General features: G+C 39.2%; 2 protein-coding genes across 2 annotated transcripts; both read right to left on the bottom strand.

Annotated features, from left to right (window-relative positions):
• Window positions 1-11,477: 11,477 nt before the first annotated feature.
• Window positions 11,478-12,389, bottom strand: LOC145105898 (uncharacterized). The gene has a single exon (XM_079042972.1). It carries the CDS (start codon window positions 12,387-12,389, stop codon window positions 11,478-11,480), a length of 912 nt encoding a protein of 303 aa, XP_078899098.1.
• Window positions 12,390-12,428: 39 nt separating this feature from the next.
• LOC145105899 (uncharacterized) lies at window positions 12,429-14,541 on the bottom strand. Its single transcript, XM_079042973.1, has 2 exons — window positions 13,024-14,541; window positions 12,429-12,950 (listed from the first exon to the last, which is right to left on the bottom strand). The coding sequence occupies exons 1-2, from the start codon at window positions 14,539-14,541 to the stop codon at window positions 12,429-12,431; spliced, it is 2,040 nt and encodes a 679-aa protein (XP_078899099.1).
• Window positions 14,542-14,765: the final 224 nt, after the last annotated feature.

The following is a 14,765-nucleotide window of genomic DNA, read 5'->3' on the forward strand; positions in this document are numbered from 1 at the left end:
GTTTCCAAGCTTTCCGCCCACAGAGGCGTTGAGCCTTGAAAAGCCGGACGAGGGTTAGGATTTTGGGCAACTGGTGGTGGATTATGGGCTTCTGATCCGGAATCATTGTCTTCAAGAAAATTTTCTGCAAAATCATCATCTAAAGGAATTTCTTGATTTTCTTCTGTTTCTGCATCTTGTCCTTGACCGGGGAAGTACGGGTCTCTGGGTAAGTGAAATCCAGCCATTGTTATCTATGCGAGAATAGGGATAAGAGATATAGAATATAGTTAGTAACGATTTATTAAGGATACAAGTTTCTACGAGAGAGGCCTACAGTTAACAAGTAATGTATTCTGTATGACTTGTTCTAGGTATTACTATAACTATAAAGTGTATACTAATTATATATAACTTGAGTATAATCGACCATCGATTAAATGACCCGACTGTAAATCCACAACCAAACAAGGAACAGGAAATGAAGCTAGATCACATATTCTAAGTCTATATAACTTTAATTATATATAATTGTAATATACCCTTAATATTAATTGTTCTACCCTCAATTGTTCTTTTGTTTTCACATGTTTGTTATTAGTATATAGTGCCTAAAATACCACTATAGTATTCTAATCTTTATTGTTCTGTTCTATAGTTCTTCTGAATATGTATGGTTGGTAAGTTTTAGACATGTCGCAACACCACTATCATTCTCAAACACATGTTGGTCATATCTCAAATTAGTATAGTTGATCAGGCTATATTAATCCCAGATATGATTACATAACTACCCAGGTTTGACTATAATGTTCAACATCCAAATACTTTTAAGTTTTTATGACTGTGATACTGTACTTGTAGGTATGAGTGTTAGTATGCTTCTTGTAAAAATACTTAATTTTTTTTAAAAGAATACTTGTAGTCAGAGCTCTTAGCCCAAAATGTATTTATAGTTTGTATATCTTTTATGGATTCATATACTGAGTTCACTATAAACAATGCTCTGATACCAATCTGTCACACCCCCAAACCAGACGGAGGAAACGTCCAGGGGTGGAGGACTTCATTTGTAGTATCACAACACATGCATTATAGTAATCTGAGTACAAACAACCACTGTATTTAAAAATTATAAGTATTTACATGTGTTTCATCATAGTATACTGAAACCAAATAGTTATACAAAAGAAGAAGACAAGACATAAATAGCTCCATCTTCTCAAAAGCTCGGGGAGTACCTGTCTACTGGTTCCCTAAGAATACAAGTAATTTGAAAAGAGAGTATCAACATAAAGTTGAGTGAGTGCATAAGTATTTATTTTTGAAAGAATGTTTTATGTTTCTTGAATATGTAAACTGTTCCCGAAAATCCTATATTTTCTGTTGTATATGAAAAGTAGTTTTAGTTACACAAAACTGTACTATTTGTAAACCAATGTTCTGTATTTGTAATCCTTTTGTAAACTTGTATCTGAGAGTGTGCCTCGTTTCATCAACTGTTATTGTAAACTGTAATGTAATACTGTAAACTGTATCTTGTAAACTAGTACTTTGAAAATGTACTTAAGTTTAGTTAATTATACACTAACGTATTGTTAATATCTTTTATATGAGTTATTATAACCATACTGACTAGATGGCCTGACGCAACGCTATGAATGCGCTGAAAACTGTTGATAACAATTGTCACTCACAGGCGTGTATGCCTAACTGTAGCTAGCATTCTGAGTGCGGGATTGTCAATCCCAATATAGATCTATACACACATTGTTTCGATCCCCAGTTGGAAATTCTGGTTATAATGTCAGGACTTTACTATATTGTTTAAATGAATTAAACAACCTGTATCACTTGACTCATAAAAAGCATATAAACGTTACATGTATAATAGTTATGAAAACCCAATCACTCTGAAATAAATGATTGATAGTATGTTCTTGAATTATTATTCTTAACATGTATCTGAAAGATGTATATCCTTGATTAGTTTTGAATCAAACCTTTATTCTTGTAAAACAATGTACTTTAGTATACTTGAATCGTGAATTAATGTTCTGTGTATCATAAATTATACCTATTATAATTTATACGTACTTTCTGAATTGATACCGAGTATTCATGAATGCAACCCCTTGCTCAACATGTTACAAAGGGTAATTGAACTTAATGAACAAACTTTTATACTTGTATACATATACAAATATATATATATATATATATATATATATATATATAAGTAAAATTTAAATGACACTCGGACAAATAACTGATACTTGTAATCCCACATCCAAACAAGGAAAAGGAACCAAAGTGGGTTATCAGTCCTGAGCCTTTTAAATCTTATTTATATAAATATATATATATATATATATATATATATATATATATATATATATATATATATATATATATATATATATATATATATATATATATACTAGTATGATTTTTGGGAGAAATATACGTTTATAAAAACATTTTAAAGAAGTTTGATATTTTGAAATTCATTTTGGTGACTTGATGTCATTTTGATACAATCATTGAAGACCATTTGATTTGATGATAGTTGAAATCCATTTTGATAAAATATTTGAAACCATTTGTTTATAACACAAATTCTTTGTGTTAAAGCCATGTGTCAACAATTCAATGGAAGGAATACTTACACTTTTGAAGATTAGATGAAGTGTTCTTGATTTGTAGTTGAGAGAGAATGGAGGTTCTTGAGGTGAAAGTGTGAGAAAATGAGAAAGAATGAAGGAAAAGTATATATATATATATATATATATATATATATATATATATATATATATATATATATATATATATATATATGTTTGGGTTCACGGCCACCTTGGGTGTACGGCGGTACACCCATGTGTACGGCCGTACACTCCTCTTGATGGAGTGTTTGGCCCGAATGCAATACGATGAAATTAAGATAACTCGTCCCTAAACCTAAACCTTGAATGTACTAGGCTTAGAACAATCAAACAGACCCTGAACAATTCTAAAAGATAGCAGAAACGAGTCTGACTGTGATTGAATTTGAAAGACTGTACAAGATAGAAATATCGGGTTGTCACAGTTTACTCCAAGACACAGAAACAGCATGAGGAGGACTTGCGAGAAGTGTTGGATACCTTGAGGAGGGAGAGCATGTACGCCAAGTTCTCCAAGTGTGAGTTCTGGTAGCACGAGATGCGGTTTCTTGGGCACTTTGTCAATCAGAACGGTATTTTGGTTGACCCGGCCAAAGTAGAGGTTGTGATGAGATGGGAGGTTCCGAAGTCTCCATCTGAGATTCGGAGTTTCCTGGGATTGGCGGGCTATTACCGGAGATTCATTCAAAATTTCTCCAAGATAGCCGTACCCCCAACCCGGCTGACGAAGAAAGTCGCTGTTTTTCGTTGGGGGCCTGAGCAGCAGACAACGTTTGAGACATTGAGACAGAGACTATGCGAGGCACCGATCCTCGCCCTGTTAGAGGGCACGGAGGATTTTGTGGTATATTGTGATGTGTCCATCTCAGGTTTGGGCGCAGTATTGATGCAGAGAGGGCATGTTATCGCTTACGCTTCAAGACAGCTGAAGCCTCACGAGGCGAACTATCCGACGCACGACTTGGAGTTGGGGGCGGTTGTCTTCACCCTCAAGATATGGAGACATTACCTCTATAGGGCCCGTTGTACTATTTACACGGATCACAAGAGTCTGAGGTACCTCATGGATCAGTTGAATCTAAACATAAGGCAGCATCGGTGGCTAGATGTGGTGAAGGATTACGATTGTGAGATCCTCTACCACCCGGGGAAGGCCAATGTGGTGGTCGATGTTCTTAGCCGCAAGGCTGCCCCGATCAAAGACATTTGCTTGCGGATGACAGTGGTGACTCCGCTTCTGAAGCATATCAGAGAGGCCCAACAGGAGGCTATGAAGGAGGAACATCGGAAGAGCGAGCGTAATGTGGGGAAGTTTTCCTCCTTCGACTACGATAGTCGTGGGTTGTTAACACTACATCGTATGGTGTGGGTTCCCTACCATGGGGGTGTGCGTCGGGTTCTGATGGAGGAGGCGCACAAATCCAGGTTTTCTATTCATCCTGGGACGACGAAGATGTCTAGAGATCTTCGCCCCAATTACTGGTGGCCCTGCATGAAACGGGATATAGCATGGTACGTTGAGTGGTGCATGACCTACAGGAAGGTCAAGGCCGAGCACCAGAGGCCACACGGCAAGATGCAGTCGCTCGATATTCCCATGTGGAAATGGGAAGATATTACCATGGATTTCATCACCAACCATCCCAGGACTGCGCGGGGAGTGGACTCCATATGGGTCATCGTGGATCGGTTGACCAAGAGTGCATAATTCATACTGATCCAGGAGAGCATTTCGGCCGAGAAGCTGGCCGATATCTACATCCGAGAGGTTGTAGCTCGACACGGAGTGCCAGTCTCCGTGATTTTCTGACAGAGATGTACGGTTCACTTCCAGATTCTAGAAGAAATTCCATGACGAGTTAGGTATTCGTCTGCACTTTAGTACCGCTTTTCACCCGCAGACGGATGGTCAGAGCGAGCGGACCATCCAGACTTTGGAGGTTATGATGCGGGCATATGTCTTAGACTTCGGTGGTAGTTGGGATACCTACCTTCCATTAGTTGAGTTCTCCTACAACAACAACTACAACGCGAGTATTGATCGTCCTCCCTTCGAGATGTTATACGAGAGGAAGTGCAGGACCCCGATTTATTGGGGAGAGGTTGGGCGGAGAGTCATGGGGAGTACCGAAGTGGTACTCAAGACTACGGAGAGGATCCAGCAGGTCAGGAGCAGGTTTCAGACTGCTCAGAGTCGGCAAAAAAGTTATGTCGACAAGCGTCGTTTGGACCTGGAGTTCCAGGTCGGGGATATGGTCCTCCTGAAGGTGTCACCTTGGAAAGGTGTCATCCGGTTCAGGAAGCGGTGCAAGTTGGGCCCCAGGTACATCGGTCCTTTCAGGGTTGCAGCCCAGGTGGGAAAGGTGGCATACAGGCTGGATCTGCCAGCTGAGCTTAGCCAGATTCATATTACCTTTCACGTCTCCCAGCTGCGGAAGTGTCTGGTAGACGACTCTGCAGTGGTACCTTTGGGGGATATTCAGGTGGATGACCGCCTGAACTACATTGAGCGACCAGTAGCTATCCTCGACAGGAAGTCGAAGGATCTGAGGAACAAGAGGGTCGAGCTGGTAAAGGTGCAATGGCAGCACCACAAGGATTTGGAATGGACTTGGGAGCTGGAGGACGAGATGAGAGAGCACTACCCCGAGCTTTTTCCAGGTTCAACAGCAGATTTCGTGGACGAAGTCTAAAATAAGTTGGGGAGATTTGTAGCATCTGGTTCCTGGTACATATTTAAATTCATGTAAATTTGTATTTTACTCTGGGACTCGGCGAGTTAGAGGACCATCTCGTCGAGTAGATTCGACATTATGCTGGGGTTAGTGATCTACTCGACGAGTCGGAGGACTAACTTGATGAGTAGAAGATGTCTGGATGAAACCCTAATATTTAGGGTTTGCACCCTATATAAACAACTTAACTCGTCCCAAACTAGCCTCCATCGTCCCTCCCAACTCAGAGAAACCCTAAATCGAAACCCTAACATTGTTTGAGTATTCGTGAGCCATTTTTGTGTGCTTATGGTGATTGTGAAGCTTGAGAAGGAAGAAAGAGCTTGGGAGATCAAGTGAGAGCAAGTAGATCTAGAAGTTTCGGCACATTTCCTGCTCATTTGAGGTGTAAAGCTGATACCTTGGCTATTCATTACTTAGATCTTGTTTTGGGGCTATTTTCTACCTTTTTCTAAACTTTAGTGAAGCAATACTCAGATTTGGGTGTATACTTGGAGTTGCACTTCAGATCTGGAACCATTGAGGGTTCCCATGGCATAAAGGTGCCAACTTTATGGCCATGGGAGACCCATGCAACATATAAACCCCATTTTATAGCCTTTTGAGCCAAAAACCCCATGCATGGACATCAAGTTCGTAGCTTTACATATAAAATGGACCCTAGGAGGTCAGATCTATGATTTGGATACATTAAGACCCACTGAAATCGACTGTATAGTTTTGGACAAATAGGGACTCGTCGAGTCGCTTGGGTGACTCGGCGAGTCGGGTCGCAGTTTCTACCAAACATCTTATGGAAATGATCTTTCGTTGAGTTGAAGGAAAACTCAGCCTGTTGGGGTTTGTTATGGACATGATGATCGAAGGACTCGACGAGTGCAAGGAGGAACTCGGCGAGTTCAAGGCAATGTCCCAACCACATGAGGACGGATTCGACGAGTTCAAGGAGAACTCGGCGAGTCATAGACCGGACACATTCATACGGATGAAGATGAACCCGACGAGTTCAAGGATAAACTCGGCGAGTTGGTTGAAGATGGTCCCAATGTTATGGTTGAAGGAGAACTCTTCGAATTCTTGCTAGACTCGAAGAATATAATCGAGATTGTAGCATTTTGTAAGGATAGGGACTCGACGAGTTGGTGGACCAAATCGGCGAGTCGAGTCAACTGGATGTCGACTTTGACCAAAGTTGACTTTGTCTAGGGTTTGACTTTGACTTTGACCTGGACTTGAGTTGACCCTTGTAAGGGAGGGTTGTAAGTATGAATTAGTAATCGATAGAGGTTGTTGTGTAGGGATTGAGGAGTTGAGACGAGTGGATTTCCGTACCGAGGACTATGCAGACACTACACGACATCGAGGTGAGTTACCTTCCGACAAAAGTGGATCTACGGCCACAATGCCGGCCTACTAGTAGGTGTTGGTTGATAGATGATTGTCTTTGTAATAATTATATAGGTTTGCTACTACCTGATATGTCTTATGTGTGACATCCCCAATTTCTCGGCCAGAAAAGACCGATTTGTTTATGCTTTGTTTTAAAATCAGAGTAATCTTTTAAAGAAAACAGTTGCGGAATTTGTTCCCAAACAAAATATGATAAAACTTTATCAAAACATTTCTCAAAGAGAATGTACTTTTCATTAAATAATAAAACCTCGGGATGTCATGTTCCGATACAGACCAAAAAGCATAAACAGTATAATTTAACATTACAGCAGTTATTTACAACTACTGGTCTATAATCCAGAATCTCTCGTCAAGTCAACCAACTTATACTCTTGTGCCTTTACCTGTAATGCAAAGAAAACTGAGTGGGTCAGGCTTCGAAACCTGGTGAGCATATAGGGTTTTTGACCCACAATAATATATTTATTATATTCAATCATTAATCAATCCAAAACACTCATCCCCATTATCTCTTTTATTTCTTAAGGATTTACCCTAAAAATCAACTATCCTTTTTTCATTTATTCCTAAGGATTGACCTAAGGAATTGACACAAAGTCCACCACTGCCCAGGTCCTTAAATTACAACCGGTAAACACTTAGTTCAACCTACTTAGTGAATACCTAGTTCTAACACTCCTAGTGAACACTTAATTCAAAACATCTGGTGAACACATCTAGTTCAAAAATACTTAATGAACACAATCCTCTAATGAACACATAGTTCAAAAACACCTGATAAACACATGGTTCAAAACATTCATTAAACACTCGGTTCGAAAATACCTGATGAAAACATAAGTTCAAAACATCTGGTGAACACTTAGTTCAAAATACTTAATGAACACCTATTTCAAAAACAGCTAGTGAACACTTAGTTCAAAATGCTTAATGAACACCTAGTTCAAAACAATGTGATAATAATGTATATCTAAATCCAGCAAGACCACTATTATTAATTAACACACACACACACACACACATATATATATATATATATATATATATATATATATATATATATATATATATATATCATATTTTCTAAAACAATCTATCCCATCCTGTCGATCCCCACATACTGACCCTACACAATGATCTTACGAGATCTAGTCTAAGGAATCGATAAGAACGACGAACTGATGAAGCTGCTTCGGAAATTCCCTGGCAGCAAACGAGGATAAATAAAGACATCAATGAGGGGAATGGAATAAGTTTCACCACGAACCTTCGTTCGTAAAAGAAAGAACCACAAGACAATTAAGTCAGGGGTAGTTATCTAGATAAAAATGCCGAGCCGTGGTCCGAATATCGTGAGGTATTTTACCCCCAGACTCACCCTATCCAGCATCGAACTTTGCCTAGCAGTGGTCTGAATATCGTGAGGTATTTTACCCCCAGACTCACCCTATCCAGCAATATAACACCAGACATACCTATTAGTGGTCTATTACCGACACACTTTATTAGGCAGTCTACGAAGTTCCCTCAATTACTTCGTGAAAAGAAACGCTGACATATGAAGCTCGTTCGATCACTTCATAAAAGAAAGAAACGATGACTCCAAAGCTCTTTCAAAATTAAAGTATGGGGAAATACTAATAGAGTACTCCCGTACGCTCCCATAACCGACACACAATAGTGTCAAAAATACTTTGCACATGATAGTACTTCTGGCACATTATAGTACTCTGGTATGCGTAGGACTCGTACCCGAGAACACAATAATACCTTGGCGCAAGCAGCACCAAAGACACATGGCTTTGAAAAGGATTTCGTACATAAAATGTACTTTTGTACGTAAGACGTACTCCACCGATCATCGATCTCACCACACACGTACTCCTAATAAGAGGCTACCCAATGTCCAAACTTAATTAAACTAAACATCCCTTTTTAAGTCTTAACCCATCACTAGGCAATCCTACGAAGTTTATAATCAATTTTCGATACTATCTCCGTTTAGGCAACACTAACTAGTGTATACTTATCACGGAGCTTTGAGTAATAATATCATATATTCACATCTTAACACATATTGAACCGTAACTGATTCGCACGTTGCATATCATAAAATATATCTAGCACGTATTTCGGGCAATAAAAAAATACTTCACATACATATATATTTAATACTTAAATCAATACTTGTATTAAAATCATGTTCATGAAAGGGACTATGCACATGATACCTTATCAGATGAACGTATAGTTCAAAAAAATACATAATCCGTACTCCCGGATCTAAAACTAACCTTCTGATCTGATCCATACTCACGGATCTAAAACTAACCTCTTCACCCTTTTATCTCATTATCCAACTCATCTTTTATCACACACCAACAATCTCATCTACCTATGTTCTACCCAACATATTTGTAGATACAAAATACATATACAGTTTAACTCATTTAAAACCTATATAAAACATTCATTCCACACCATCTCAAATAAACAAACAATATATAAACACATAGCACGTATTTCATAGCAAATACTTCATATTTATGTGTTAGAAGAAAGTAACTACACACTCACTTGATGATACGATGATCGGACAGCACTACGACTCTTAAAGCAGTAATTCTTCGGTGAAACTGTGATCTCTTCACACACCGGGCTTCTCGCGGGCAGAGCTTCGGCTCGGAAACTCTTTTCTTCTCGGGATCTTCGGAGCTTCGGGACTCGCTTCGGGTCGCGGGATGATACCGAGGCTTCGGGGGTACTTCTTTGCACGTAAATCGATGTAATACGGGTGAGAGAGAAGAGATTTGGCAACCACAAATGGCTGCCCCTTCAAATCTATTTATAGGGTTGTTTTCTCGATTTTCACGTCGTGAACAGTGCTCCCACGTCATGGGCATAAACGTCATTCCATGCGTCATCGGTCCACTTGCTCTGTCAGGCTCCAGAAGGCGTCAGAAGTCAGTTCACGTCGTGAACACTGTTTTCACGTCGTGGTCCCTGACACAGCTTTGGGGTTCGCGCCCCGAACTTCAGAAATTCATAACTTTCGCATACGAGCTCCGTTTTCGACGTTCTTTATATCCACGCGTAGGTGAGATTATGCTCTACAACTCCAGTTTAGACTTCGTTGGATAATTTTGACTCTATTTTGAATATATTATTAATATATTATTTTTAGTAGGCCGAGACATGAAAACTCTGTTAGAAATTCACAACTCCTTCATCTGACGTCTGTTTTCGTCTGTCTTTTCACCGTTGGACTACTATCGACGAGATATTCAATTCTCATTTAGATTGTTTCGGCTAAATATCGCTCGATCTCATATTCGAACTTCGGGTTGTACACTACTAAGTCGAAACTTCGAAAAATCATAACTTCCTCATACGAAGTCAGATTTGGGCGTTCTTTTCATGCACGCTCTCGGTTTAACGTATTCTACGACTTTCGTTTAGATCGCTAAATCCAAATATCGCTCTATCGTAAATTCACTATTTACGTCGCGTTGTGTCGTGCCGGTTCTGTCGCGAAACTTCGACAGGTCATAACTTCTTCGTTATAACTCGGATTTCGGCGTTCTTTATATTTTCGGAAACCTTGAGACATATACTACAACTTGGTTAAGATTAATCCTTCTAAATAATCTTCCATCAAAAAGTCATTTTTGATGCTTATCGTCTCTAAATTGACTAGCCCGGATCTACGGGTGTTACATTATGCGTTTAGCATGTTGTTATGTGGTAGTGGTTGGGGGTGAAATAGTCCCGAGTTACTGGTTGGAAGATACCGAAGGGGAGGTTAGCTCCCGGTTACCGGTTGAAAGATACCGAAGGGGGGGGTTAGTTCCCGATTACCGGTTGAAAGATACCGAAGGGAAGTCCAGCTTCCGATTATCCCAGTCAGATACCGGTTGAAAGATACCGAGGGATAGATAATATATGTTTATGGTATGTGGTATGATTGAGGGAACTCACTAAGCTTTGTGCTTACGGTTTTCAGTTTTGGTTTCAGGTACCTTTTCGGCGAAGGGGAAGGAGTCGGCACGGTAGCTGCGCATCGCACACACATGATTCCGCATTTGAGATCCACGGGATTGTACTCTGACATTATTATTATTATTCCATGACATGTTTTTATGACATTTTACCTATGGGTTATGAATTGATATGATATCGATGTTGCTTTCCAGTAAATGGTTTTAATAAACTACCTATTTTAAACAAATTTTTTGGGTCATGTTTTTGGGGTGTTACACTTATTGATCATGTTGAAATTTTCGTATTTCATTGATTGTAAATCTTTGAATCAAATTATTCGTTGATATGGAAATCCTGTCATATGATACTCATCTGCTTTTGTTGTTCTTTCTCCCTCTTTGCTTCTGTCATATATATATATATATATATATATATATATATATATATATATATATATATATATATATATATATATATATATATATATATATACTAGCCGTCTACCCGCGCCAAGCGCCGGGTGCGATTTTTCTTTATTTTAGACATTAGTTCGTATATAGGATTAGTGTTTTTGCACAAATAGTTTACTACACATAAACAATTATCAATAAGAGTCATGCTACCAGAAACGAAATCAGAAATAATTAAAAATGAAAAGTTGTGATTCTTTAAAAATGAATATGAACACATGATTGGCTAGTCATTATTTATCATGCAACACTTCTTTATACACGACATTTGACGTATAGACTTCACTGCCGTTGAATTGTTCATCGGGTTTCACCAATACTTTTGTAGTGGCACGTGATATCCCTCTGGATAATGCCACATAAAGTTGGCCATGCGAGAAAACCGATTTTGGAAGATAAATTTCTACATTTGGAATTGTTTGTCCCTGAGCTTTATTTATTGTCATTGCAAAACATAATCGAATTGGAAATTGCTTTCTCTTCAGCTTGAACGGTAACATGTCATCTTCAGACGGACTTAGAGGAATCCTTGGCAAAAATACCCTCTTTCCAGCATGTTGACCAACAGCTATTTCGGCATCAATGACATTGTGCTGAAAACTTTTACATATCAATCGGGTGCCGTTACATAATCCATTTGACGGGTCGAGATTCCGTAACAATATTATCGGGCATCCAACTTTCAGTCTTAAGTAACGAGGGGGCAAACCACTAACACTGAGCGTGTTCAAGAATTCCACAGGATAGAAGTTATTTATATCGTCCACGGCTTCATCAAAACTATAGTAAATTCTCTCTTCTCCATGGAATCGGCCGATCAAATAATCATTAATCTCATCGACACTATCATTTCTTGTGGATAATATTGCACGCGAAATTATATAATCTGGTTCAGATCTATTAATTTCAAAGGATGGAAAGATTACATCAATCAAAGCATTCAATGACTTTTCTTTTTTAGTGAAGGGAATTACCATATCATCAGGGATGTGAATAAAGTTTTCGTGCACCGTTTCTTCAACTCCATCACCGACACGTAATAGAAAGTCTGAGAACCATGGATCGGTTAGTGCTCTCATATTTATAGTTAACCGCAACTTGATAATCGAAGACCAAAGAGGTGACATCCATATGCTAGAATCCATAGTCTGTGCTCGTGTTCCACGTCTAACGACCGGCAACACTTATCTAAAATCACCTCCCAAAACCATTATCTTTCCACCAAATGGGAGCATCACCCCAGTGATATCTTTCATTGTACGGTCAACCGCCTCCAATGCATGTCTTTTAGCCATCGACGCTTCGTCCCAAATGATTACCTTTGCAGTCCGAAGTAGTTGTGCAGTACCACTTTGTCTTGAAATCTTACAGACCGAGTTATTTTCAAGATTGATAGGAATCTTAAAGCGAGAGTGAGCTGTTCTTCCCCCAAGCATGTTATTAGCCGCAACACCAGATGAAGCAGTCGCGAGTGCAATATGACCACACGAACGAATATTAGCAAGTAAAGCTTTGTAAAAAAATGTTTTTCCTGTTCCACCAGGACCGTCTATGAAGAACACTCCTGGAATATCATTATGGACATGCCGCATGATCTCATCATACGCAAACTTTTGTTCGGGATTGAGAGAATCTCGGGCTTGTAAATGTTCAGGTTCTAAAACAATAGAGCATTCTTCTTGTACCTCACGAAAAAACTCCAAATTCTAAATCGACATTTTGATTTATTTTTGGAAGATCAAAATCATCAATACGGTCACCCATAGATTGTAGGAATACCATGATTTCAGTGAGGACCATATTCTGGACTCTCTCAACACTTTCGTATTGTCGCCTATAATCTTCTGAAAGACCATTGTAATGCTCATGCCATAACTTACGAACATCTCCTGGCTCACGAAAACTCAATATCGTTGCAAACAACCTTCTAAGAGCATTGGGAAATTGAAACAAAGATGCCTCTGTAAGACATTGAGACAAACCATCATCGGACTCTATTAAGCCTCTTTCAAGAGCTGCTTTCCGAAATGTTGGGTATTTTATATTGTTGACCATATAGAGATCTTCAAAACACGTAGGGCCACTAATATGCAATAAAAGTAGGCGAAGGTAGTATCGCTCCCCTTCAGCAGGATTAGCAGAAACCAAACGACCTCGCATTAATCCTAGTTTTCGATGATTCCAACGACGTGACTTCGGATCCCACGTAAACTTTTTAGGAAAATCTCTGTATTTATATTCTCTTGCACGAATATCTTCTTTATTTTTTAGAAAAAACGCAGTCAACATTGATCTATTATCTCTCTCCTTTTCAACAACGCTAGTCAGTGTATCATCCTCACTGAACCTAACCAACTGTTGATTTGGGAGATACACCTGCAAAGCCATCACACAAGGGTATATCTGAGAAAGGGGGAAGCTAAAAATCCTCCATATTGCCTCAGGAGGTGAGACATATCGTGCATCCTGATACCGTTTTATCTCATTGATAACAACTGGTTGTCCATCCGGATCAATATTGATAACTTGTTTGTCATGACCCTTGTAAATATACTTAAACACATATTTCACAGAGGTTATACTCGAGTAGACCTCAACATTCATATGGCAGTTAAACATCATTAACAACTTTGGGTTATACGGGACAACCCATCTGTTATCCATCTTATTGCCACGTATGTCCACCTCTATACCATTATCTCTTCTTCGGTACACAGGATATGAGTCCTTTCCTTGTAACGTTGTTTCATTGAATTGTCGAGGGTATCTAAAACGACATTTCTTTTGCTCATTATTCATACAAGGACAATCAGAGTTTAAGCTACCGCAAGGACCATGTATCATGTGTGAGACGACCAATTCGTGCATTTTAGGATACCTTATTGGGTCTGGAATTTCAGCACATACTATTTTGTCGTAATGGTCTGCATTAGTAAGCTTGTATGGAGGCATCATTATCAAGAGGAAATGCGCATGCGGCAAACCACGCTTTTGAAACTCAATGACATAAACGTACGAACCCACTACACCAAGTACATGCTTAGTGAAGAGTTGTTTCTTAAGATCCTCTAACTTAGCACGAAAAACTCTTGACACAAGGTCTGGTCGATCTTGGGCCGTCTGCCAAGGTAGTAACTCATTTTTTATTTCTGGCCAATTTGGATTGCATGTCATTGTAAGAAATATGTCAGGCTTCCCGTTATCTTGAACTAAAGTCATGGCGTCAAGAAATCGTCGCCGCATGTCAAGGGGGCCTCCGATGAAACTTGCAGGCAACACGACACGTTGCCCTATCATAGTCGGTCAAACCTCGCCGGCATTAACACAATCCACAACACCTTGGTATAAATCTGCTCTTATTTTGGACTGGTTTTTTCTACAAAAATCCAAACGTGAAGTCTCAAGCTTGATGTAGATATCTACTACAAACTGTTGTAGCAATCTCCCTCCCAACAAAATTACATTATAATTTGGCCGAATTTGAAACTTATAGCAGTAGTACTCTCGCATAGATACAGTAT

The sequence above is a fragment of the Lactuca virosa genome, chromosome 4, assembly GCF_052849685.1.
Source record: "Lactuca virosa cultivar CGN04683 chromosome 4, Lactuca_virosa_CGN04683_v6, whole genome shotgun sequence".
Classification (NCBI taxonomy): Eukaryota; Viridiplantae; Streptophyta; class Magnoliopsida; order Asterales; family Asteraceae; genus Lactuca; species Lactuca virosa.